General features: G+C 52.2%; 1 protein-coding gene across 1 annotated transcript in view; it reads left to right on the top strand.

Annotated features, from left to right (window-relative positions):
* KCNK5 (potassium two pore domain channel subfamily K member 5) overlaps window positions 1-17,593 on the top strand; it is a 40,332-nt gene extending 22,739 nt beyond the window's left edge. The window contains exons 2-5 of the mRNA XM_003897564.4: window positions 10,571-10,682; window positions 11,808-11,974; window positions 12,231-12,399; window positions 14,819-17,593. Of these exons, the coding sequence (XP_003897613.1) occupies window positions 10,571-10,682; window positions 11,808-11,974; window positions 12,231-12,399; window positions 14,819-15,684 (1,314 nt within the window). The 3' untranslated portion in view covers window positions 15,685-17,593. The remainder of the gene's footprint in view (window positions 1-10,570; window positions 10,683-11,807; window positions 11,975-12,230; window positions 12,400-14,818) is intronic.
* The last annotated feature ends 9,568 nt before the right edge of the window (window positions 17,594-27,161 follow it).

Here is a 27,161-nt window from a genome sequence, read left to right as displayed (position 1 = left end):
AGTGAGCTGCAGGAAGGCACCTGCAAAGCACAGAGGGGTGGAGAACTGCTGAGCCGGAGGGACTGGCCCATGCCCAGGAGGTGGTAAATGAAGGAAAGCATTGCTATCAACACCTAGCCCAACTCCCCAGCTCTGAAGGCCACGTTCAGTGGACACAGACCCTCAGAATGGAGGCGTCCTCCCCAAGCCCCTTCTTCTATTCACAGATCAATAATAGTCACATTTACTTTCCTTCCCAGTGCTCGTTTCTGGAACACGCCCCATGTGCCCAGCACTGAGCCGTTCATCATTTTTTGTAATCAACATGCCAACACAGTGAAGCCGTGACTCTTGTTTTCCAGATACGGAGCATTAAGCTCAGAGACATGATAAGACATGCCCCAGGTAACCCGCTAGTGGATGCTGGAGTCAGGGTTTGGAACCCAGAAGTGACCATTCCCCTCTGCCGTCTCCCCGTACTGCTCACAGAGCCCGTGCATGATTTTTGTGTGGAGGGACTGGTCAGCCCAGCTTGTGTGCCAGTGTAGACCTGGGTTTGGGAGGACGGGAATCAGGCAAGCATGCGAGGGGCAGCCGAGCGGCCCGTGAACTGTACCTCCCTCAGGTCATTGGCCTGGGATGGGGAGCTGGTGAGTCAGCAGTTCCCATGGCCTCCTTTCTGGCCTGCTCCAAGGACTGTTTTTAGAAACCTTGAGTGGCTGGTGGCTTCCTGTGGCTGCTCCTTGACCCCACCCCAAGGTCAGGGTAAATCTGAGGCATCTGCAGGGGAATGGGGTAGGGAGCGTAGGCACTTGCTTACCCTAACTCGTAGTCAGGTCAGATCCGTGGGTGTGACCACACAGCACAGCCCTTTATCTCTGCTATGTCACCAGTGTCTACCTGCACCTTCCCTGCTGTGCTTTGGTTGGTGTTTCTCAGCCCACTTCCGGGTGGGGAGTGGAAGGCTGATTGTTCTGTGGACGGGGCCTCACCTGCTCTGTGCTCGGTCACCAGCTTGCTGTGTGGCTTCACCATCTTTCTAGCCTCTCTGTAGATTCCTCATCTACAGAATGGGAATAGTGCATCCATTTTGCCTGGTTTCCCTTCAGGGTCTTAGGTCTCAGATGAGACAGTGGTAGAGGAGTTATGGGTGAGAGGTACTTGATGAATGTGGGGCTTTGGTGGGGAGATGCTGACTCAGGCCCTCGTTAGCCAAGTCAGGGAGGAGTGAGCCAGGCCTGAGAGCTCTGCTGGCTTCCCTGGAAAGGACAATGGGCCAGGGGCCCAATCCAAGTTTAGGGGCTTGGGTTAGAGCTGCCTAACCCCACCTTAGAAGGAAAGCCTCTCCCTAGTGACCCACAGCCTTATGGAGGAATGGGGGAGGCTGCTCTGCCCAGCTGGACAGGCTCAAGGGGTCCCAGCTGAAACTGTTTCCTGCCCCTGCTGACACTGTTGTCCCACTAATTGGGAGACACCTCTTGGCATCAGTCAGGGCAGAGAGGCATCAGACACCCCTGGGATCTGAACTCTGGGAAGAGAAGGGGACAAAGTCACAAATCCAGGCCTCAGTGTCCCAGATAGGGCAGAGACACCAACACAGTACCACGGACCTGGGCCCCAGCCACCCTGGGCAGGGCAGTGGTTGTGAATTGGGGTAGAGAAGCTGCAGGTAGATGAAGGATGCCCCTCTTGTCATTTAAGCCTCCCTGGACACATTCTACCTTCCCTGAGAAGATGAGGCAGGGATAGATTTTGAGAGCATGATCTCAGAGGGTCATCTGCTATGTGTGTTTGGGAGGGAGGGGGCTCTTTCCTGCTCCCCAGGGCCACTTCTCAGGCACACAGCAGTGTTGTGGGACCAGGAAGGGGCCCTCGAGGTCCCCTGTGTCTGCCCACACAGGAATTTCCAGTGTCGGTCACTGATCAGCCCAGCCGTCCAGGTGCCTGAGAGCACATGCTGACATTCCATCTGAGCTCGGGCCCCACCAGTCCTTCACTGCTTGCCTTAGCCAAACCTGCAACCTCAGGTCAGCTCTGCCCTGGGCTTGCTCTCACAGGAGGGATGCTCAGCTGCCCCTTGCCCCGGGGGATTACCGTCCCAGCCTGAGAACAATGCGGGCAGGGTCACCTGCCTTGTTTTCTTTGTTCCTCCCAGTGAGGACAGGGCTCCCAGGCCTGTGAAAGTCGGAAGCCCAGAGGTTTCTGCTGAAAACCTGCTCCCATCTGGCAGGGGCTTGCCCTCTTGAGCGTGAGACCTAGCAGCGCCTCTGGGCTCTGCAGAGACTGCTGAGAGATGGCCCAGGAGGGTGGGCTGGGGGAAGCCCAAAGGTGGACAAGAGGACAGTTCCGCTTGTATGCATGCACAGCCAGCCTCGTGCTGATGTCAGGAGTGGGGCCGCACTCAAGTCCCTAACAAGGAGGGAGAATGGATTGGATCTAGGGCAGTGCTTTTGAAACTTGGCTGAACATAAGATTAGAATCACCTGGGGGAGCTTTGAAGCATCCTGGTTCACAGTTCAGGCCCCAGACTATTTCTTTCAACATCTCTAGGGGCAGGACCCGGGCAGGAGTATTTTTCCAAGCTCTCTCAGATGATCTCAGTTTGCAGTCCAGGTTAAAATAGTAGTATGGTGACCGATGAGCTAAATCCTGAGGATAGAAATGCACTTTCTTGAATGTACTGTGGAGGGAGGAGGTAGGCGAGGTATCACCTGCCCAGGCAGGGGGACTCCAGTAGTCATAGTCCAACCTCCTCATTTTACGGAGAAGTGGGCAGGCAAAGCAATCAAAGATTCTTGGAGGATCTGAAGATGGTACTGGCAGAGCTGAGCCAAGCCTGGGTCTTTAGGCCCTGTGCCGACGTCCTAGCACAGCAAAGCCGCCAGCCATTGATTTGGCCTGCCTGCCTTCTTCTCAAATGTGATCAATACTCCAGACAGATATCAGAGCAAATCTGAGAAAACAGATAAGCAACCACAAGTTAACAAAGTCCGCTCTGCAACAGCCCAGCTCTGGTCTTGGAGGAGATGGGTGCGGCCCTGCTGCCTTTGGACCAGTATCTGCTCCTTCCCTGGGAGAGACAAAGCTCAGGCGAGCTGGACTGGCTGCTGGTGCAGGTATCAGGGTGGCACCACTGGGCCCTTGCCAATGTCTTGCTTGTAAACTACAGCTGCCCTCTGAGCCACACCCTGGTCACCTGACCCGGGGCGAGAGGCAGTGAGGAAAATACCAAGAATTCCTTCTCTCTGCCCTGCATACTCCATTTTAGACAGGAAGATGGAGAAGGCCTGAGCCTCCCTCCCCCTGTCAACTTCCACTAGGGCAGCGCCTGCATATTAGAATCAACTTCTGGAGCTTTTTAAAAGCCGTGCCAGGTCAACAGAATATCTGTGGCCGGGGACCAGGCATAGCATTTATTTGACCTCCAAGGGGATCCGCTGAGCAGCCTGTACTGTGAGCCACTGCCCATGTCTTGCTTCATGGTCACACTGGGTGGGGGCTGGGAGCGAGCTGGACTAGAGTTCCGAGAAGCTGCCATCTAACACGTCCTGGCCTCAGCCCCACCTGGGGAGGTACGCGGCGGCTGCCAGGGTGATGGCGGGGAAGCGGTGAAGACAGGATGGGACCAATGGTGGCATTTCTTTCCCTCAGCAGTCCTGCCCAACTTGCTTGGTTGGACGGGAAACTGGCCAGGGTGACTGTGAGCCTCTGGGGGGCAGAGGCCAGGAGAGATGGGGCTTCTGAGGGATGGGGTGGGGCATCTTGGGCTTGCCCGTTTCCCTCCGCCCCTGACTCCCAGCCATCAGGTGGCCAGGGAATATCTCTGGAGCCACAGTCCCTTCCTCCATGTGGCCTGAGGAGGATCAGGCTGAAAATCGACAGTTTTCTCTGTTAAAATGGGGAAATGGGAAGAGGTGGCAGTTGTGAAGAAGGTTAGGGACAGTGTTCTCACCCTTTCCTGTCTTCCAGGCATAAGACTTGAAACCCCTAGTCCTTCTCTACCGCTTGTCCGGGACGTGCCAGCCCCTCTGCTTCAGCTTTGGGGGTGAGCAGCTTTGCTCCTGGGTCTCAGATCTCTGCAGGGTCTTGTTCCTGACGGACACACATGTGAATCACAGTATTGACTGCAGATACATGTATCCAGTGCTTACTGTGTCCTAGGTGCTTTTCATATGTGCAGAGTAGGTGTTATTTTGCGGACAGAGGAAGTAAGGCTGAGAGGCTAAGTTATTTACCCAGAGGTTTGTTGCCAGCCATCGAGAGACCCCTCTGATTCAAATCCAGGTTGGTTCCACCTTTTCCATGAGCACAGGTCTGCATTTGAAAGATGGCCCTGTGGCTTCCTGGATAGAGCTCAGCCTGAGCTGCAGCGGCCCTGCTGCCAGTGGGATTGATTGAGTGTCCTCAGAGAGGAGGGGCTTCGGGATTCAGTAAGGAAAGTGGTCAGCCTGAGAACAACGCGGGCAGGGTCACCGGCCTTGTTTTCTTTGTTCCTCCTAGTGAGGACAGGGCTCCCAGGCCTGTGAAAGTCAGAAGCCCAGAGGTTTCTGCTGAAAACCTGCTCCCATCTGGCAGGTTTTAGCTGGAAGTAGATGTGCAATTTCTACTGACTCTTCCGTTCCTTTGCCTGCTCTCGGTACATCCACTGCCCTCGTGGAGTTTCCCGAGGGAGTTTCCTCCCTGCAGGAAGGACAGTCCCAGCCACCTGAGGGACCTCTCCCCCTCCACTGCTGATTACTCTCCCGTGTTGAACTCTCTCCTCTGGGCTCTTGTCTGCCTCCCTCACCTTGCCCCTTCCCCAGCTCCTGGCCCCCTGCCCTCTCCTCTCAGCCTGGTGGTCCCCGCCTCTTCAACCCAAGACCAGTTGGATGCTGGTGGTTTCAGCAGCCCTGTGAGCCCCGCCGCTGCTGGGGTCTGTGCCTCTTCTTCCTGCCCTCTTGTTCTTCAGGCCTCCACCTTGTTTAACTGATGAATTCAGTTAAAAGCCAACTGCAGAATGATGCTGGAAGTGGTTGGGCTGGAGGGGCACTAGAGGACAAGTGAGTTGAGGCCAGGGAATATACCCTTATTTATTTAAATGTATTTATTCACTCATTCAATAAATATTTGTTGAATAGCTACTGTGTGCTAGGCAGTGCTCTAAGTTTGGGGAATACATCAGTGGAACACAAAACAAATAAAAGGCCCTGTCCCCACGAAGCTGACACTCTAGGGGAGTCTGCATGTCTGTGGATATTGCCTGGTAGGCCCTTTCACTTGTACCTAGAAGCCCACCTGCGTGCCTTTTCCCCCATCTCTAGATAGTGCAGAGGTCAGGAGCCATCTGGGCCCTCCTCCCAGCTCCACGACTAACTAGCTCTGTGACCTTGGGCAAATGCTTCTGTTTCCTCATCTGTACGATGGGGGTAGTAATAGTATCTACTTTAGAGGGTATTGACATTTTGTGAGATAAGTGAAGTGCTTAGATTTAGGTGCCTGTCTTCATAAGTGCTTAAATATCAATGTATTATTTATGAAATAAGAATGAATAAGCCATGCCTACATCCCTTACAAGGTGGCTGGGAGGGGAAGTGAGAGGAATGATAGGTTTCTTTCTGTACTGCCAAGCACCGTGCATGTAAGGAGATCAGCTCTATTTTCCTTTCCAGGCCTGATTACTGTCCCTCCAGAGGGGCAAGTGAGCTTTGACACAGTGAATTAAGAATTGATGGCCGGGCGCGGTGGCTCATGCCTTGTAATCCCAGCACTTTGGGAGGCGGAGGCGGGTGGATCACCTGAGGTCGGGAGTTTGAGACCAGCCTGACCAACATGGAGAAACCTCGTCTCTACTAAAAATACAAAATTAGCTGGGTGTGGTGGCGCGTGCCTATAGTCCCAGCTACTTGGGATGCTGAGGCAGGAGAATCGCTTGAACCCAGGAGGCTGAGGCTGCAGTGAGCTGAGATTGTACCACTGCACTCCAGCCTGGGTGACAGAGTGAGACTCTATCGCAAAAAAAAAAAAAAAAAGGAAAAAAAGAAGGGAAAAGAAAAAAGAATTGATGCAGCTGGGAATGGTAAAGGAGGGTTGGCCCATGAACCCATGAACCACTGACAATCCAGGAGTCTAGCAGAGGCTGGAATTGAGGAAGATTGTTAAGGCTGCATCCTGCAGAGCAAGAAAGAATCCTGTGATCCTAAAGCGATGGCGGCTGCAGAGCTGGAGGCAGGGCCCGGAGTAGCTCTATGGGTTCCAGATAGCTGTGATCCCAACAGGCTAACATCTGGACTTTGGTTTCCCTTACCCCACCCCGTAAAGGGGAAGCGCCCACCTTGCCCTACCTGCCCATGTCTGAAGGTGGGCAGCATGTCCCAGAGTCCCAGTCTAGATCCCTCTCTCCAGGAAGGGGAAGCCCCACCACTGCCCAGGGAAGCCTCAGATCCTTGGGAGATGAGGGGATGTCTAGGAATCCAGATTACTCAGTCAGCACAGCGAGCGCCTGGGAAGGTAGGGTTGGGGCAGCTGGCCGTCTGAAGCTCTGGGCAAGGGCACACATGGCTGTTTCCTCGCTGGAGCAACAGAATGAGGGCTGGTCAGAGTGGCTGAACTGGTTTTAGGGGACTGTTTTTTCAGCTGGTGGGAAGGGGGTGGAAGTATGCACAGGCCTTTTTCCTGTGGCCTTGATGGGGACAGGAGATAGGAGAACAGCAGTTAGGACCCAGATGGGCCTGGGTTCTAGTCCTGGCTTCATTGTTTTTAGCACGTAACCCCTCTAAGCCTCAAATCCTCAGTTGCAAAGTGGAAAAAATTATAGTATCTTCCCAGCAGGATTCTGTCCTCACTAAATGAGCTAAAGGCACATAAAATGCGAAGCCCAACTCTTGACACATAGGAAGCCCTCCGTAAATCACAGCTGCTTTATGACGGTGACAGAGGCAGGGAACTCTACTCCGTTCCCAAACAAGAGCTGGGCCTGGGCTGTGTGCAGGCTCCCCTTTTCCCGTCACTCTCCAGGCTTGTATGGAAAATGAAAATATTGTCTCGTGTGAATTTGGGAGCCAAGTTAAAGAATCCAGCCAGTGAACAGGGGCCACCTCCTCCCGTGAAAGTTGTTTCCCTAACCCCGAGGACGGGACGCCTTGTCTGACAGGGTGTTTACCTGGCTCTTCTACGTCCTTCCCCCTAACCCAGTGATGGCCTCAGTCCTGGGTCAGCTTTTCTGTTCTAGAAGACCAATTAAAGCCCCCCCTCTTCCTGCATAATCCCAACCATGATCACTGAGGTATCCACAGATCACATGGTGGGAATAGGGAGCTGGCACCCCAGATTCACATCCAGACCTCAGCTCCCTGAGCCCGGCTTTCCTCTTCTGCCAAGTGATGCCTGGCAGAATGACAGGAAGAGCCAGTTAGGTAACGTGTGTAAAAGCCCCGGCGAGGGGTGTCTGACATACAGCAGCCCTAGTACCGCTTCTCTCCACTAGCACTTGGATAGAGCCAGAGCATCTCCCATCACCCATTAGAATAAACATATGAGGAGGTCTGATATTCTGTCCATTCACTGCAGTATCCTCACTGCCTAGAACAGTGCCTGGCACATGCAACATTCCTCCTTAGAAAGCATTTCCAGACACTTCCAAAAGGCACTACCACCCCTGTGGAGAACCCCTGTTCCAGACATACCTTCCACAACACCCTTGATGGATGCTGGCTACCCCGGTCTAAATACTTTGCATTATCAGAAATTGATTACTACAAGGAGTAGCTCTTTGTAGACTCATTATCCAAAACAGCCACCCCATCTCGCCTTAGACTTTTGGCCTGTTGGATAGCATATCGTGTGAAGTCTGACACCCAGAATGAAACAAGGTGCCCCATATGTGGCCTGACCCTGCAAGGAACAGTGGGCTTGTTACCTCCCAGCCCTGGATAGACCTGGAGTTGACATAGCCTGAGATTGCATTTACTTTTCTTGTGACAGCCATCCTAGTGTTTGTTGATTCATGGTCAGCTAATATCCAGGGACTTTTCCCTTCAATCCTTTACCAGTCTTTTCCAATCCAAAGTGTAAGACTTAAACATTTAAGCAGATACTTGTATGTTGTTGATTTTGGCCCCTATATCCAGCCAGATGATTTTGAATCTTGATACTACCATTGCTGTGTGTTAGCTATCTTCCCATCCCATCCTTATCCCCAATTTTGCATCCACGGCACATTGGATTGGTAAGCCATCTCTGTCCTCATTGTGCTGTGGTTTAAAATATTGAAGAAAGCCAGGCCGTAAGCATGATGGTGGAGACAGTCTGGGTTGATAATGATCAATACCTCCCGGGGTTGTTTGTCTGCCTTTGAATGGACCCAATTAATCCTGGCTCCACTGACATTGCTGTGTCTTGTCCACATGAGTTTCTTTAAGCCCATCTGTTAGCCGCCTTGCTGATACCTAGATGGATTCCATTCCACAGAACTTCAAGGCTTTGCAACCCCTTTGAAAAGGAGATGCACTTAGCTGAGCATGACTTGTTCTGGGCGAATCTGTGCTAGTTTCTAGTGCCCACCACTTCCTCTTCTGCATGTTCCAAACATTCTCTTCTCCCCATTTTGAGGTTTGCAAGAGTTCAGGTTTGTTTTCTGAATTTCTAGAATCCACCTTTTTCCTTTTTGTGAAAAATGGGAACAGCTTGTCTTCCAACATCTTTCCTGTTCCCCATGATCCCATGGGGGATGACCAGAGGTGGTGCTGCAGACTCACCTTTGGTCAGTGATTCAATTATCATTTCAAGATGTTCTTGTACGTTCTTATATACTCTTTTCTTGTAGGCCAGTCCCGCTGAAGATCGATATCTGAGATAACAAAGGTAGATGCCAAAGGAGAGCTGAGTGGTTCCGCTTTCTCTGCCATCTGTTTAACATTAACGTGACCCTGGTACTTCCTCATTCTCTTGCTCCAAACAGATTTGATGTTTTCGGAAACCCATTGGATGGTCCTTAGTATTTGTTTTAGCTCTGCTTTTGGCCTGTTAGTATCTGAATGTCCTTTAGCCATTTCACATTGAAATGGTCTGGCCAGCTAGACAGAGAGCTCTCTGAGGGTAGGGGCTGCCTTGGCCAGAGTTGGATGCGATGGTCCCCACTTTCCACTTTGATGCTGCACAGCCTTCCCAGCCTTGGAGATGCTATGAAATGCCAGAGGAGGCAGGGCAGTGAGCAGTGTGGTTTGATGGTCTGACAGACAAACATGCCGTCATGGAACATTCTTTGCAGAGTGTGCAGATCCACTTACACAGGCCAGCTGCTGCTCTGCAAATTGCACATTCCTTCAGAACAACCCACCCATACCCTTTTTCCCACCAAACCTCAATCATGCCCTGGGTAGGTTAGAAACAAGGTTTTTCTGTCTCCCTCTGTTTCTATCCCTCACTCTTCTGTCTCTTCTTTCTCAGTCCTTGGTTTTTATAGGGAGTTTGGCTGAATGCCTAGCTTCTGGTCTGGATGGCCTACCCATCTTCAGCCCTTCCATGGGGGGGCCTGAGCCCCACGGAGCCCCAGATTTAGAGCCTCTTCTTAGGCGGCTTCTGGAGTCCAGGCCCTGCCAGCTGATAAAGCCCCATAGATAGGTTGAGGCCAGTGGTGATGGCAGAGTTAGGGCCTTGTCAGATGGAAACAGGTTTGCCGCTGTCAGTATTGCAGGAGTAGATAAGTTCCCCACACCTCTGCCCCACCGCCCCCTGCAGTCTCCAGGGGGACATCCCATCCCCAGGTGGCCTCTCACTTGCTATCCACAGTTACTGGAAGCTCTTTGGGGATTGATAGCACAATTATGAGTCACCCTGAAATGTACTCACCTTCTGATCTGTCCCTTCCCAGAGAGTTGCTCAGTCCAGAGTAGAGAGAGAAAGGGCTACAGGGAAGGGAGGGAAGTGAGAGCCGGTAGGGAAGAGGGTAGAGTCCTAGGCTGGCGGAAAGGAGGACCTGCTGATTTGCATGCCCTCTGAGGACAAGTCAACAGGGCACTGAGCTGACCTCAGCAGGTATCCTACAGTGGGCTGAAGGGTATATGGGAGGCCCCTCCCCAGCCAACCCCAAACAAGGACCTGGTCTCTGCAGATAGAACACCCTCCATGGAGGGCTGGGTGGGGCACAGGGGACCTCCTTGTGTGTGTCTGCCTCACATATGCTTTTTTTGGGAGGCAGAATAATCTAGTGCAGTGGTTCTCAAAGTGTGGTCCCTGTCCATAGCATCACCTGGGAACGTGTTTAGAAGTGTTCCTTCTTGACCTCCTAAATAAGAAACTCGGGGTAGTAGGGGCCAGCAGTCTGTTGAACAAGATTTCCAGGTGATCCTGGTGCATGCTAGTAAGTTGGAGAATCATTGACTCAGTGAAAGAATGAACTCTGGAGCCAGATTGCCTGGGTTCATATCTTTACCTTGGGCAAATCAGGTAACCTCTCTGATTCTCTATACAATGTTTCATCTGTAACATGGAGACACTGCCACCTTCTTATTGTGATGATTAAATGAGAATGCTTACAAGGAGTTTAGTGCAGTTCTGTCAGTCAGCATCTGTTAAGTGTGGCTTCAGCTCTGACCTTTACTGTTTCTCATTTTAGGTGGTATCTGATGCTGCAGGACAGGGTGTGGCCATCACAGGGAACCAGACCTTCAACAACTGGAACTGGCCCAATGCAATGATTTTTGCAGCGACTGTCATCACCACCATTGGTAAGTCTTCTGGGACCTGTAGGACACATACATCCATGTCCTAGCTCCTCAGAACCTTTCTAGAAACCCAACTCTGGTCACTCAGCCCTATTGGGGCTATAATCAGGCCAGTTGCAGGCTATTCTTTTGATACTTTCTTAGGGATTTAGTAAGTCCTTGGTAGCTGATCATGCCTGGGAAGGTTTCCATGAGTCTCAACCTGGGCTCTTTGAGCAGAAACAGTGACACAGCCTCATGGCCAGAGCCATGCAAGAGATTAACCAGATTGCTCATTGCAGAAACCCAGATCATGACTACTTACCAAGCTGGGTGTCTGTTTCATTTCTCAGGCTGCATAGCCAACCAGTCCAGAAGTTTGGCTCAAAATGCAGCTTCTTCTTTTTCACAATTCTGTGAGCTTGACTGGGCTCAGCTGGCCAGTTCTTGCTTGGGCTCCCAATGCAGTGGCAGTCAAACAATGGCTGGGCTGGAATCTTCTGAAAGCCAAACTCATCTGATGGCCCAGATGGCTCCTCCCATCACAGGTTTGACAGCTGATGCTGGCTGTTGTCTGGGAGCTCATCTGGGGATGAAAACACAAGGCCTCTGCATGTGTTTTCTACCTGCATGTGGGAACTAAGGCGAAAAGCAGCACGCTTCTTAGACCTCACCTGTCCAGCATCACTTCCGCTGCCTAGATTGCTTCTGTTGTGAAGCCACTAAAGCTCAGATTCCAAGGGAAGAGGATTAGATGACACGTTGGTGTGAGTAGTTGCATAAGAAGGAAGGGAATTGAGGATGGCTATCTTTGGAGACCATCTACCACAGTGCTTCTGGGGAATCTACACAGACAGCATGTCTTGTAACTTGCACAGTGGTACCATATGGACTAATGGAAGACCTGTTGACCAGGCTTAGTCCCTGCCTTCAGGGAGCTCCTTGTATGGAGGAGATACAGCTCATGTCATCATAATTGCTTTATCAATGATCATGATCAGAGTATGATCAAGGGAAATGTCATTACTTAAGTACTGATAATAGATCAGTATCAGTTTATCTTAGAGAATGGGCTGTGTGTGTGTTGGAAGCAAGGCCCATTGGTTCGACCACCCCTCCTGTTCTTGGCCTCACTCTCTCCTTCCTCAGGATATGGCAATGTGGCTCCCAAGACCCCTGCTGGTCGCCTCTTCTGTGTCTTCTATGGTCTCTTCGGGGTGCCGCTCTGCCTGACGTGGATCAGTGCCCTGGGCAAGTTCTTCGGGGGACGCGCCAAGAGACTAGGGCAGTTCCTTACCAAGAGAGGCGTGAGTCTGGTATGTCCCCTACCCTGGGTGTTGGGCAGAGATGGGGGAACCATGACAGGTGAGGGGAGGACAGGAAGGCTCCAGGAATTGGACCAGGGATGTAAGGACAGATGGCAAGAGGGTAGTTTCACAGCTCCTTGCCCTCCTGGGTCAGGCTGGGTACCCAGCTAGGCTCTCTTCTAGCTGACTCCCTAGCCCTCCGGGTGCCTTTGCTGGGTTTCCAAGTCTCCACTGTTGTCTGACTTGGCCTTCTGCTCCCCATCAGCGGAAGGCGCAGATCACGTGCACAGTCATCTTCATCGTGTGGGGCGTCCTGGTCCACCTGGTGATACCACCCTTCGTGTTCATGGTGACCGAGGGGTGGAACTACATCGAGGGCCTCTACTACTCCTTCATCACCATCTCCACCATTGGCTTCGGTGACTTTGTGGCCGGTGAGTCCCTGCCCCAGCCTCCCACCTCTTTTTCTGCTTCTTTGGTTTCAGCGCAGCAGACCTATGTTGGGGGTGCCCGTGGTAGGGTTCCATGTTCTGGGCACTTCTCTTACCCAGCGGGATTGTCAACCCACTCTGCCAGTTGCAAGAGGAAACCAAGACCCGGAGTAATGGCAGAAGACTCTTTTCTCTCTGGTTCCCTTTCTCAGACATGACTTTTTTCCTCCTCCTTTCCTCTCTGCTCAGTCTCTGATCTCCTCTCCCTCTGTTCTCCCATGACTCCTGAGCTTGGCTTCATGGAGGGCTTGCAAGTAGGGCCTTCTGCCTGCATGGTTGATACCTGTTACCCAGGGAGCCCCTGAGCCCACCAGCACCCCCTCCACGCCCTCAGCAGCCTTTCATCTTTCACAAGAGCTGAGGGAGCTGTCCTGGAGGCATGGCTCAGAGGCCTGGGGCTTTGTTCCTGCCATAGCAAGCTTAAAGACAAGGGAGGCCTTCTCCCCAGCTGCCCTGCCCCCAGCCCTGACACTCCCTCCTACTCCTCCCCTGCTTAATCCAGGGAAGCGATGAGGTTCTTTGGCCCCTTTGTCTGAAGGCCTGTCACCAGCTGGCCCCAGCCATGCACAAATTTGTGTTTGTGGCCTGCACAGCATCTTGGTTCTTAATCTTCTTGACACCCTGTTTGACCCTGTTGACCCAGCGACCTCAACTTCTGCTCCAGAGACCTCTGTTCTCTACCCCCTCCCTTTTGCCCAGAGGGCAGTGGGAGACCACTAGCCTTGTACTTGATGTATGTGGCATCTGGGAGCAGTTGGCTGAGTTGGGGGAGGAACAGGAAAGAGAGGCACAAACACTCCCCTGACCCTAGCAAGTCTGGGCCTGCTGTCCTGGGCAGTACATTTGGACAAGGCACAACCCTGCCATTGTCCAGCCCTTGAGGCCCAGAGCAGGCTAAGGAGATGCCTCTGGTATTAGGGAAGTACAGATGTACATTTAGCCATACTTTCTCAGCACCAGCAAGACACCAAACCCGGCCTCAGCTTTCTCATCTGTAAAATTAGTAAAACTAATAACTATTCATGAGTGTTGAGGGTAGGGCCTGGCTATATCAGTGTGTGCCCCCATTACTGTCATCATGAAACTCTGCTTGTGATTGAGAGCCTTGAGCAGGATTAACAGAACCACTCAGGGCACCTGCTATCTGAGCCCGGTCAGAGGAGGAGAACCGACCCGGTGACAGCACCTAGAGGAACCTCTAGTCTGATGAAAGAGGTAGCCCCCTTCCTCCAGGACCCTTCTGTAAGTTGCTCTTGTATCTAGTCGAGGGGGCAAATGGAATATGGGTCAACATGCCTGTACATGTAGTCGTAAAAGACATTTCAAATAATCCTGGAGTGTAGAAGAACCTTCAGAGCTGTAGAGGGTAATCCAGGAAGGCTCCCTGCAACAGGAGGGGGATGTGGAGCAGACAGAGCCCTCCTCCAGGTCAAGGGAGAGCTGATTTGAGGAAGCCAGAAGGAGGAAGTCAGGAAGGCAGACCAGACCTTCAAGGAAAATAAAAATGGTTCAATGGTTCAAAGTATTTCCTGCCAGGGTAGGTGCTTCCTGGGTCATCCTGACCTAATCACCAGCCTTGTTTGTAATCCACCAGTGTGAGTCTAGCCCCAGCTTGGAGGGTGCTGGGGGCTCCCTTGTGTAATATCCATCTTTTCAGTTTTTAAGTGAACTGTACCATATACACAGAACAGCTGGGGATGGTAGAAGAATCAACAGAAAGGCAAATAAATACTCATGAACTATTTCTTGACCTGTGTGTTGGTTACATTGCCAGTCCCCCAAAACCCCTTTAGCTTCCTTCAAAGAGTCACTGTCTTGACTTTTTTTTTTTTTTTTTTTTTGAGACGGAGTCTGTGTCTGCTGCCCAGGCTAGAGTGGCAGTGGTATGATCTTGGCTCACTGCAACCTCCGCCTCCCAGGTTCAAGCCTCCTGAGTAGCTGGGATTACAGGTGCCTGCCACCATACCTGGCTAATTGTTGTATTGTTAGTGGAGACGGGGTTTCACCATGTTGGTCAGGCTGGTCTCGAACTCCTGACCTCAAGTGATCCACCTGCCTTGACCTCCCAAAGTGCTGGGATTGCAGACGTGAGCCACCGTGCCTGGCCTGTCTTGACTTTTTGTAGTTGAGGAAACCGAGACTCAGAGACAGGCTGGATACTGGGATGGGGTCATGAATGACAGTGGGCCCAAGCCCTTCGGGAAGATGGGATAGTCCAGGGTCTAGAACAGGCCCCTTTCTATCCCACTGCACCCCTATCCTGTGCTCTGGCCTGACTCCTGCTCAGATCACACAGCATTGGCCATTGCACATTTCCCGGGCCCTGCTAACTCTCTGACCTCTGGACTGCCTGTCCGCTCAGGTGTGAACCCCAGCGCCAACTACCACGCCCTGTACCGCTACTTCGTGGAGCTCTGGATCTACTTGGGGCTGGCCTGGCTGTCCCTTTTTGTCAACTGGAAGGTGAGCATGTTTGTGGAAGTCCATAAAGCCATTAAGAAGCGGCGGCGACGACGAAAGGAGTCCTTTGAGAGCTCCCCACACTCCCGGAAGGCCTTGCAAGTGAAGGGAAGCGCAGCCTCCAAGGACGTCAACATCTTCAGCTTTCTTTCCAAGAAGGAAGAGACCTACAACGACCTCATCAAGCAGATCGGGAAGAAGGCCATGAAGACAAGCGGGGGTGGGGAGACGGGCCCCGGCCCAGGGCTGGGGCCTCAAGGCGGTGGGCTCCCAGCACTGCCCCCTTCCCTGGCGCCCTTGGTGGTCTACTCCAAGAACCGGGTGCCCACCTTGGAAGAGGTGTCACAGACACTGAGGAGCAAAGGCCACGTATCAAGGCCCCCAGATGAGGAGGCCGTGGCACGGGCCCCTGAAGACGGCTCCCCTGCCCCCGAGGTGTTCATGAACCAGCTGGACCGCATCAGCGAGGAATGCGAGCCATGGGACGCCCAGGACTACCACCCACTCATCTTCCAGGACGCCAGCATCACCTTCGTGAACGCGGAGGCTGGCCTCTCGGATGAGGAGACCTCCAAGTCCTCGCTAGAGGACAACTTGGCAGGGGAGGAGAGCCCCCAGCAGGGGGCCGAAGCCAAGGCACCCCTGAACATGGGCGAGTTCCCCTCCTCTGACGAGTCCACCTTCACCAGCACTGAGTCTGAGCTCTCCGTGCCTTACGAACAGCTAATGAATGAGTACAATAAGGCTAACAGCCCCAAGGGCACGTGAGGCGGGGCCGGCTCCCCACCCCACCTTTGACGGCCTCTTCCCCCCTCACCCTGGGGTGTCCCGAGATGGCCAGAACCCCTGGCCCTGGTTGGGGGGCAGCCTTGGAACTGGGAGTGGGGGCCAGGGGCCTTCCTAACCTTCCATCATTCCCAGCTGGATGCATGCCCAGGACAGGGCCTCTGTTATCCAGCTGATCCACACCCTGGCTGTGGGGGCGTCTGTCCTGAGCTTGGCTGGTGTATCTCACAATGCAAAGACATGCAGGCTGGTGGGACAGGTGGGCAGGACTGACCCTGAGGAGGCCTTGCTCGCATGGTCTTCACCCCACCATTTGCTGGAGTGTCACACGGTTCTCTGAGGCCCAGGGCCTCAGCTGTTTAAGTTTACCGGCATTATTGAGCTCGGCATTTGGAGCGGGAGCTCTGAAGTGTATGGGGAGGTACCGCTGTGTGTGGGGTCAGGCGTTTCCGTGCTTTCTGTACCTCCGCAGGAGCACCGCCATCCCAGCTGTGGGCCTGCTGGTCAGGTGGGGCACCTACTACAAACTGTAGTGGGGTGGAGGCTGCTGGAGGTAGGAGTGAGGAGATGCGGGCAGGGGCTCAAACAGTCCTGACTCACAGGACCTGGAAACAAGTCCCATGTGGGCCTGGGGCCTGGGGTCCTCATCCTGCTTGTTGGTCTACTCAGGCCCAGCCCAAAGCCGTGTTCCCTGTCTCAGGTCAAGCAGTGGCAGACACAAGGCTTTCTGTGGGCCCCCGAGTGGTAGGAGGGAGAGTGGCAGGGTTACTGGAAGCCGGGACTGCTAGGGCTGGTGGCCAGGGAGCTGCAAGAGTGAGGCTCAGCTCTGGCTGGTTCTGCCCTGACCCCTCCTGCCCGCCGGAGAACTGTACACCCCGCCCCCTGGCCTGAGGAGCTGCACTCCCCATCCTACTGTCTTCTCCTTCCCTGTGCCCTGAACAAGGACCTCACTGCCCACTTCCCCCTCCCACCAGCCCCCTTGGGCCAGGCAGGGTGAGGCCAAATTGCTGTTGGCCCACAAATGCGCGATGGTCAAATATGTGAATCAAGCTCCTCTCTCTAGCTACTGTTTGATGTGCATGTGTGTGTGTGCGGTGCGTGTGTGCGTGTGCACGCACGCCTGTGCACCCGTGTGTGTGTTTAAGGAAAGGAAAGGATTTGGGCTGGGGAGCAAAAGGTAATGTGAAAACTGTTGGACTCTCTGGTGAGGGTGGGCGGGACTTGCTGCTACTGGAGTTCTTGGCTTCTCCATGATGTGCCCCCTGGGGCTGGCCCACTGTGTCCTGAATGTTTTTGTTATTTTTTGTTTTATGTTTTTAAACTGCTGTTTTTATATACCTGGAATCTGTTGTTGGCTGCAGAGCCAGCGGTTAAAGAGCAGGGTCGTCAGGATTGGGAGGTCCAGTGTCTGCCCTCCTGCCGTGCAACTCAAGTTGGGCCTTTCTTGGTGACGTCATCCAAGGCCATGATGTCAAGGGCCATGTCCCCAAGCAGAGGTGGAGAAGGGACACTGAGGTGAGCAAAGGCAGGAAGGGGCATCCACTGCAGGTGACTGGAGGCCGGGCAGGAGGCAAGTCATCAGAGCCGCCCAGCCGCCTTCACTCTCTGCCCTCTGCCCCACTACGGTGGGGCGGTGAGGCCAGAGCCCACCTCCCCAACATGTGAAGACCGTGATGGGCATGTGCCCACACTCCTCTAGCCGTTTGCAGAGGCTGCCGCCCGGCAGGGGCCTAAAAAGGAACAGCCTCATATTTTTCTGTGAAATGTTTTAATGAACTCATGTTGTTGCTGGTTGTCCTGGCATTGCACACACTGTATGTACATACTGGCAATATTGTCAAATGTAATTTATTTTAACATTTTTACAATAAAACATGAGGTGGACAGGCCAGCTCGGTGCGTGCTGTGTGGGGGGCAGGTTAGAGAGGGGTCGGCTTCTGGTATCTGAGCAGCAGGGGAGCCTGGGCGCATCCACAGAGGATAAGGAGGACTCAGGACTGACTGATAAGAGGATTGGATGGTCTGGAGGGGAGAAAAGAATGAAAGGGGGTGAAGAGAACAGGCAGAGGCAGGCCTCTGTGGGGAGGTAAGGATGCGGGAGGAACATTGCAGTAGAGGTTTGAGAATCAGGAAGGAGTCGGAGGAGCAAGGGGAGAGGCAGGAGTGATCATGGCAAACGCATGTCACTCACCACTTTGTCAGGCACTAAATGCTTGCACTGAATAATGTGTGAGTGGACTCATTTGACCTGGCAAGAGCACTGAGGGGGGCAGTACCTCTCCATTTTATAGACGACGAAACAGGCACAGAGAGGTTGCGTTGTGCAAAAATCGCAGTGAAAATGGTGAACCTAGATTCAAACCCAGGCAGCCCAACTCCTGTCCCCTCCACCACCGTGATGAGATGAAAGAGACTACCTGTGGTTTTGTGGCACACCCAGCATCTCTGGAAAGGGCTCCTGTCTCCAGGTAGGTGGACCAGAGAACTTTAGCGAAGCTCAGGCCTTCTCAACTCAAGGGGTGGGCAGGAGATGTAGAGCCTGAGCGTGGGCACTGTGGACTGGGAAGAATGTGAAGGAAGAATGGAGCCAGGCTCAGCTGGGCATCTGTCTCCATCTGTCTAAAGGGAGGCTTTGTCAGGCTTCAACTGTTTGGGGACTGGCCCCTTCTATGACCGTTCAGGGCTCAGCACCACACAGGATGATTTCTGAGTTCATTGGAAAAAAATAAAAGGCTTTCAGGAGCGAACCACATTTTTCATGAGGGCATGGATGTGTTTACAAAGGATTATATGTATTTACCAGCCAATTCTGTAATGACACCATCCCTCCCTCTGCCAACATCACTCCCTCTTGCCCTCTCTCTGCTCCCCACAACCCATCTCCTGCCCCCATCACAAGACAGGTCCAAGGTTCTCTGGTTTTGCTTTAATCACATTCAGCCTCAAGGCAATAACAGTTCCATAACACTGTAAGCCCCACCTTTATTCAGCACTTGGCCTGTTCACAAACCCCATTGACAAACAGAGCCCAGGTTATTTGGCCCATCTACAGTTGAGACGAGAGCTTAGGGAGCATGACTGCCGAAGGGCGCTGGACCGAGGCACAGCTTTGCAGAGCTGTGCTCACAGATGGTAAAGCACAGACCCAAGACTGGGTGGAGGTGTGACCTTGGGTTACTGTGGCCAGGGTTAGGAGCTTTCTGAGTAAGAGGTGGGAGGTGGGTCAACAGCTAAAGCAAAGGGTGGGGCCCAGGAGGCCTCGAGTTACCCAGGGGTCATGAGCAGGGGAGGGGTGCCATGTGGGGGCATGGGGAACATCCCATCACAGTCTGGGGAGCTATAGGGTGGATGGGAGTGGGGGCAGTGGAGGAGGCTGGCGAGTGGGTCCCAGATGGGTGGGAAGTCACTGGAGATGACACTAGCAGGGAAAGCCTTCTGTTGAAGTCATTGATGTTTTGTTGTTGTTACTGTTGTTTGAGACCGAGTTTCACTCTGTTGCCCAGGCTGGAGCGCAGTGGCATGATCTCAGTTCACTGCAGCCTCTGCCTCCCGGGTTCAAGTGATTCTCTTGCCTCAGCTTCCCAAGTAGCTGGGACTACAAGTGTGGGCCCCCACACCCGGCTAAATTTTGTGTTTTTAAATAGAGGCAGGGTTTCACTATGTTGGCCAGGCTAGTCTTGAACACCTGACCTCAGGTGATCCGCCCGCCTCGGCCTCCCAAAGTGCTGGGATTACAGGCATGAGCCACCATGCCTGGCCGTCATTGCTGTATTTCTAATGCAGGGCAGGGAGAATTGGATTGGTGAGATCTGCCGACTTGCTGGGGTCCTTGTGGGGGCAGCACTCCTCCTTCCACAGGCTCCATTCCCAGCAGGCTTCTCCGCTGTCCTAGGAAACCAGCACTAGCTCTCCACCAGCACCACCTGGACTCTCCATCATTTGTTCCACTAATGTTTACTGAGCACCTACTATGTACCATTATCCTCATTTTACAATGAGGACATTGAGGCAAATATAGGATTTTTTCCAAGCTGAAACAACTATTAACTGGCAGCAAAGCAGCTTCCCTGACTTGCATTCTCATTCCTCGTTCTACCCTCTAAGTTTCTGATCTGACGGGAGACATCCTCAGAGAACCCAGAGTCTGATGGAGGTGGGAGACAGCGTCTCCCTTCAAGGAGTCTAATCTGAGGGGGAGGAGAGCACAGAAGGACCCTGGGGTCCCAGCTGGGCCTCTTATCTCCTCCATGATCCTGGAGGAGGCATTTAGCTCCCTGCCAGAGGTGATGAAGAGAAACCAGGATGTTTGGGTTTCACCTCCCGACTGGAAAGGACCAGGCAAGATCATCATCAGCCACGACTGCATCTGAAGCTCTCACAAGCCTGGGGTAGAGTGGCGGGGAAGGACAGCCAGGCTGGGTTGCACAGCTCTGGGTGGGGCCTCCAGAAATGAGGCCCCTGAGGTTTGATCTCAGCTCTGCCATTCATCTCTCCATTCTTGAAATAATAGGTTCCCAGTTTCCAAATACATGCACAACTGGTCCAGGAACCAATGACAACTCGTGAATTGCCAGGATGTGTTTAACAGTGAAAACCCCTCCCTAAAATCTCTGTCCCGTCTATCCATCGTGGCCCCATCACCAGGGTCCAGGCCACCCGGCCCCTCACCTGAATCTCCCACAACAGCATGGGGCCTGGCACCTGGTAGGGGGTCCAAAGATATTTGTTGAATGAATGAATGAGCCCCATCAGCTGGATTCCGTCTCTAATACTGACTCCCTTTCACCTGGCCATTACTGGCGCCAGCAGCCTAAACTCAAACCGGGCCCGTTTCTCTTCTGTTTTAAACTCAGGGGCTCCCCATTGCTCTTCCACCCCCCACCTCTCTCTCCAGCCTCCTGTCACTCCTTTCCCACCTCTCTGGGCTCCAGCCACTTTGCCCTTGCTGTTTCCTCTGCCTTGATGCCCTTCCTCTCTCTCTCCTGGGTAAGTCCTGAGACCTAGTGGGATTAGATATGGACGTCAGCTTCTCTGGCAAGACTTCCACAACTACCTGGAGCCCTCCCGGATTCTGAGCCAGGTGCTCCTCCTCTGTGCTCCAGAGGCCCTCCCTCAGCAAGCTGCCTCTGTCCCACCGAGCTGCTCCGATGTTGTTCCAGCTCCCTGCCTCCTGGTCTCATGCCTCTTCCCCTGACTGGGAGCCACTAAAGGGCACAGGGAGTAGTTTGTTCACCTTCAGATTCCCGGGAGCCCAGAGTGCAGAGGGGCCCAGCTTTTCCATGTTTACTAAATGGAGGGTAAATGAACTAGAGTCCTGGCCCCTCCCACTGGTAATTCAATCCCTCTCTTCCTGGGGCAGAGGCCAAATCAGGGAGCAAGGCGTGCTCCAGGAGGGCGAGTCCCCACAAGGCCAGGTGGATGATCTTGAGGGCCCTTGTCGCAGACTGAGTTGGCCTGGTGAGTCACCTTATCTTGTGCCAAGTCACCTGAATCTGCAGGGCAGGACTGGAATACAGCACACCTTATTTCTCCCCACCCCAGGGAGCACTGTCATTAGCACCCCCTTTTCCAGTTGCCCCACCTCCCCATCTTCACCTCTTACTGTTCCCAGGTGATTCCGGGAGCTGGGCCTCCCATCCCAGCAGCTCCCCAGTCCCCAAGGTTCCCTCAGGAATATCTCTGCTCCCAGCAATCCTGCACACCAGGCCCAGCCTCCCAGTTCATAAAGCCCTTTCACACCCATTCCTGGGTAGGATTACTCAACAGCAGGGAGCCAGGTGCAATATTTTACAGGCCTCAATTTAAGGGCCTTTTCCAAATGAGGTAATAAATGTTTTGGTTTGATTTTCCAGGAAAGCAAGGCCTAAGGCTAGAACTGGGAGATGGTCAGAAGAAGTAGCAGAAAGGGATGTAGAGATAAACATGGGGAAAGAGGAATAGGGCCATACATGTTCATTTTAGAGCTGGTTCAACTGTGGGCAACTGGGGCTTAATCCCACTAGACCTCCCCTGAAAAACCTATAGAATACACCTCAGATTTGGCCATCTGAAGAACAGGGACCTTCTGCATTTATCCACCAATTCCACCCTTTTTGTCTAAGGATGGCCCCAGGGAAATTCATCCCCAGCCTCCTCTCATACATGTGGATGTAACAGGCAGTATTATCAAAAGATGACTACGATAGTATCTCCCCACTCACATTCTTATCTGCAAAATGAACTGACCGCTCCCCAACAGGAAGCGGAGTCTGTTCCCCTTGAATGTGGGCTGCCCCCATGACTGTTTCAGTCGATGGAATATGGCAGAAGTGACTCCTGTGATTTCTGAACCCATGTATTAAGAAGGCGTGGCAGCTTCCACTTTGGGGCTCTGGCGGAAGCTAGCCGCAATGTAAGAAATCCAAGTACCTTGAGACTCACACTGTGAAGAAGCCCAAACTAGCCCATGGAGATGCCACATGGAGAGAGAATTGGCCCCACTGAGGCGCCATCTTGAACACTGCAGACCCAGCTGATGCCATACAGAGTGGAGCCCAGCCAGCCCGCAGATGGCAGAATCATGACCAAAAAAGAATGATTGCTTTCATAATCCTGAAAGTTTGGGAGTGGTTTATTACACAGCAATAGATAATTGGAACACTGGCTGAGCTCGCCTTGAGCTACGTGACCTTTGCCGGGCTTTGGAGAAAGCTTGGAGGTAGAAAGGTAGACACCTGGCACTTTGAGGTGGCACTACAGCAGTGGTGAAATGCCAAGTGGGCTGAGGGATTGGACCACCTGGCACAAATAGCATCTACTACCTGGAGACGAAAACTCTTTGGCCTTGAACACAATAATTGGCAGAACTAAGACCAAATGCCAGCAGATCTTCTAACCCTTCACCCGGGGCTCTTTTCCTTATGCAACATCCAAATTCGTACCTTCCAGATATCAAAGCCCCTTCTACTTTAGGGTCTCTAGTTCTCCCTGCTATGTTTAAACGGTATTGGGGGAGCCTGGGGTCTGCTACGATCCAGCTGCATGACCTTAATGGCCATATCTATCATTGACAGGATGCTTACAGGCACTGCCCAGGATACTTTATTATGCACATGATCTCATGTAATCCCACAACAGTGTTATTACCCCATTTGGAAGCTGAGGCTCACAGTGGTTATACAACAGCTAGAGGTGGAGTCTGGGTTCTAACCTAAGGATCCAGGGCCTGTGCTACTAACTACCATGTAAGCTGGCCAGGGCAAAGCTCTCCTGCTCGAGGACAAGAGTGTACAGAGAGGGTGTCCTGGCTGCAGCTCCAGTCACTCCCCAGAATCTGCCCTCCTCATCTCCAAGACCAGTGAGGTGGACCAACCAACCCTGCAGGGACTACCCAAGAATCACCAGGGGATTCCTGGGCTTCACCTTGGGAAGATTCTGATTCAGAAGGTCTGGGGTAAAGCCCAGAAATACCCAAGTTCTGGGAACACCTGGCTGGAGATCTCAAACAAAGGTCAGGTCTCTCCAAGCTTCCCGCATCGCTGCCAATCCACCCCCACCTGTTTTCATTCTGCATTGAAATCTGTGTTGACATTAATTATGTAAAATTTCCTCCTCCTTCTTTGATTCCTTCACCTGCGGCTCTGGCCAGCTGAGCTGCTCTGTTGACATCACACATTATTTAACTCAGATGACTTGTATTTGTTGAGTCTCTCAAAGGTTGCCTAGAACACCTGATGTTGGTGACTGAGGGCAAATGAACAGCTACCTGGCAGTCAGGCCTGGAGTAGTCAGACTCCTGCCTCTTTCTATCAGCTCAGATTCCCGCCCTCAACAGTTCACTCCAGGGGAAATTTTCTGACCCAGTGGCCTGGAGCCCATTTATACTGGCTCATGGGAGCTGGTGGTTAACTTTTGGAAATTTTGCAAGCTGGTTGTTAAACAACAGCCACTATTAAAAATTAATTAAAAAATAAATTATATAAATATGCAATTAGATGGTATTAAGAACAAAGGTCATAAGTACATACAATTCATCACTTCCTAGCTATTTCGCATCTTACTATTACCCATGCTTTTGAGGGGATTATTCGTCTTCTACAGGTATACGGAAATACTATATAATGATAAGTTATTGTGTTTCTCTTTCCAACTTGACATTTTGTGACATCATATTGGTAGCTAAAAATTGCCCATAGTACAAGCATTTACACCGTGGAAATGGGCAAACACTACCAATTAGGGATCTCTGCTCTCCAGAGAACCAGATGTTAAACATTCATCAGCACATCACTGCACTGACCTCCTCTGGAATGATTTGCAGGCTGGGGAGGGTAGGGGAGAGTGAGGTTTTGTCTGTCCTGGAAAGGAAGAAGCAGTCTCTGGATTTCAGGGAGAGTGTAATTCATGAAGTGGTCACTTGCACTCCCTTGAGCCCCTCAGACCATTGCTGATTAGGGATGAAGATTCGAGGCCTGTAGGAGCTAACTGCAGGGGTAATGAGTGGGCAAAGTCTATGTGTGCTTGCCCCCTGAATGTACATAGAAGCTCTTGGGTCATGGTCCAAACTGGAGGCTTAAAGGGACGTCTGCCTTCAGCTAGAGTTCTGAGACTGCCCAGAGCCTAGTCCAGGAACTGCCTTGCACTCTGCTGAACTGCACTGCGGCTTCAGACAAGTCTCCACGTCCTGGGTCTCTTTATAGTTAAAGGGGAGACCCTCTCAGCAAAGACTAGGTGCTGGCAACTGGATGAAAGCTATCAAGTGCGTCAGATTCAGACTAAGGCTTTGCAAAGATCATATCACTGAGCAGAAACACACAGCCGGACACATAGGATACTGTGCCTGAGGCAAGGAGGGGACACAGGAGGGAATCTAAGGTCTTCTAGAAGTTCCCTGCCCTCGAGTGAAGAGGAAGAGATGACTCCACACAGGATGTCCATGGCCCCAGTCAGAAGTGACTGCTACAGAGATCCAGGGCCCCTCAGTCTCACCCCACAAGCCGGTCATAGTACAGCCCCGTCCCATCAGGGCAGGCATCATCCTGCAGACCATCAGGCCTGCTCTGGGTATTTGAGCCACATGTGGTGCTCTCCCTCTAACAATTATGGCTCTTAATTGAGCACCTACTTTTTGACAGGCTCTGTGCCTGGCACTGTAAAAGGGAACCCCAGGAAAAGATTCCTCTTTCTTTCGTTCTATTCCACTCTCATACTCGTGTGTGTGTGTGCGTGTGTGTGTGCGCGCGTGTGTGTGTGTCTGTGTGTGTGTGGTGTGTGTGTTTCTGTTTGTGACAGGAGGTTGAGGAAGGGATTGTGTAGGGTTGGAATCAGGGATCCTTAATGACCCACACAGAACTACAGTGTGTTAGTTCAGGTTCTCCAAGAAGCAGATGCCACGGCTGGATTAAACCATAGAGGACTGCATTGAGGGAAACACCTATGAGAGGCTGGGAACGCTGCCTGACCGTCATAGCCCAGGGCATGTGAGAGGGAGGAGCTTAGGTGGAAGCAGTCTAGACTGCCACACGGGCTAAGGAAAGTTAGGCAAGGCTGTTGGGGAGTGCTAGAGCCAAACGCGGAACAGACAAGTCTCCTGGGAATTGGCCTGCCTTGCTATTCCTGCTGCACTCCGTTCCTGGCAGGGAGCAGGCCATGGACAGGGCACAAACTTGGCGATGGATTGGAGGCCACAGGGGAGACACCTTTCAACCCCAGGACTTTCAAGGGGATGCTGGGCCCTCTCCTGGGTTTCCTTGAGATTTCCTGTTGTATGCTAATCACACACTCTCTTCTTTCCTTGAGCTAGTGAAAGTGGTCACTGTGGAAAGTGTCCTCACTGTATCATCCCCAACTCTCAGCCCCAGAGACCATGACCTACTGTCCAGGAGAGGCACCTCAAGACGTGCATGAGAAGTCTTTTCTTCAAGTCCCTCTTCCACTGGATGGCCTGGTTCTACACTAACCATCTAGAAAGATTCACTTGGTCGTCCTCGCCCTCCCAGGTTTTCTTGTCTGCTCTTCTCTGCCTGGCAGGTAACTTCACATTTGTGGCTGCTAACTTGTTCTCTAGATGTTTTATGGGTGTCTGTCCCATCTTCCCAGTGAGAGGGGAGGGGAGGGGTTGTACATGGACTGCCTCAAATTCCAGGCTTGGCCCTTTCCTAGCTGATGACTCAGGCAAGTCACTTCACCTAACCGAGCCTCTATTTCTTCATTGGAAAAAATGGGGATTCTAACCTACCTCAAGGGTGAGAGTGTATGGCACCTCATTTCAAATACCTTCCCAGGCCCTCTCATTGGTCTGTCTTGGTTCAGGTTTCCTCTCCTGGTCAGCTTTGCCAAGGTGGGTCACATGGTTCAAAGACAGCTACCTAGGCTGACCTGTCTTCAGCAGGGTTTGTGGGTAGGGAAAGCATCTCAAATATATGTACCACACTCACCACCTTCTCTCCCTCCCACTCCACATTAATTCATGGATGCCTTCAACAAATATTTACCAAGTATTTTCAGAAATCGCACTGAGAGTTTGAAAGCAGAGGAACCAGGCCTAGACTTGTGACTTTGGGGAAGGCATTGCCCCTTTATGGGCCTCAGTGTCCTCTGTAAGATGATGGAGGCCACATTCAACTACATCAAAGGTTCTCAACCCTGGGAGAACATCAGAATCATCTAGAGAGTTTTAAAATAAAGTGCTGAAAGCCAACCTCACCCCCACCCCTACTTCTGCAAAGACTGTGGTTTCGTTGGCTGGAGTGGGGTCTAGATGACACACTTAAAAAAAACCTAGTTGATTTGAATATGCATCCAGGATTGAGGACCATTGGATTAAAGGTGAATAATTAGATTGTTGCTAATAATTCAATGGCTAAAGTGGTGCTTAGCCTGCAAGAGGTGCTTGAAGGAATGAATTCCCTTCAGCTATAACATTCTGTTCTTAGTTGAGGGGGTACTGGGGAGCTCCAGTTGAACAAAAATGAAGAGTTTTCTCAAAACCAAAAAGACACTGGAGGAAGGAGGAACACTACCAGTTAAGGAGGAATCTTAAAGTGGTTCTTCCTTAGAAATGGTCCAAGCTGGATTCTCTAACTCTTTTGATATCGCCAGTGTGGGAGCCTGGAGGCTGGAGGACTGGAGCCTGGAGCCTGGAGGCAACAGGGATGTGGCTTGAGGGTCTGAAATCTGGCATGAGATCCCCCTACTCAATAGCCCTGTGACCTCGGCAAGTCAATGAGCGGCCAGATTTTCACCTACAAGCCAGGAATACATATTTCTCCTTCACTAGATTTTGGGAAGATTGAGAGAGATAAAGGATTGGAAAGCACTACGGGAATGTAAGAGGTTATTCCTATTACGCCGAATCCCTGGTAAATCCCAGATATATGGCTGCCTGGAGTTTCCCTAAGGGAGCAGGAGAGAGAAGGAACTAAATTGTCCAGATCTGACTTGGAAAGTGACAGCTGTCCAGTCAGTTCTCCCTGGAACTT

The sequence above is a fragment of the Papio anubis genome, chromosome 6, assembly GCF_008728515.1.
Source record: "Papio anubis isolate 15944 chromosome 6, Panubis1.0, whole genome shotgun sequence".
In the NCBI taxonomy this organism is placed as follows: domain Eukaryota; kingdom Metazoa; phylum Chordata; class Mammalia; order Primates; family Cercopithecidae; genus Papio; species Papio anubis.
Note: the sequence above shows the minus strand (reverse complement) of the source record. Positions and strands in the feature narration are given on the sequence as shown.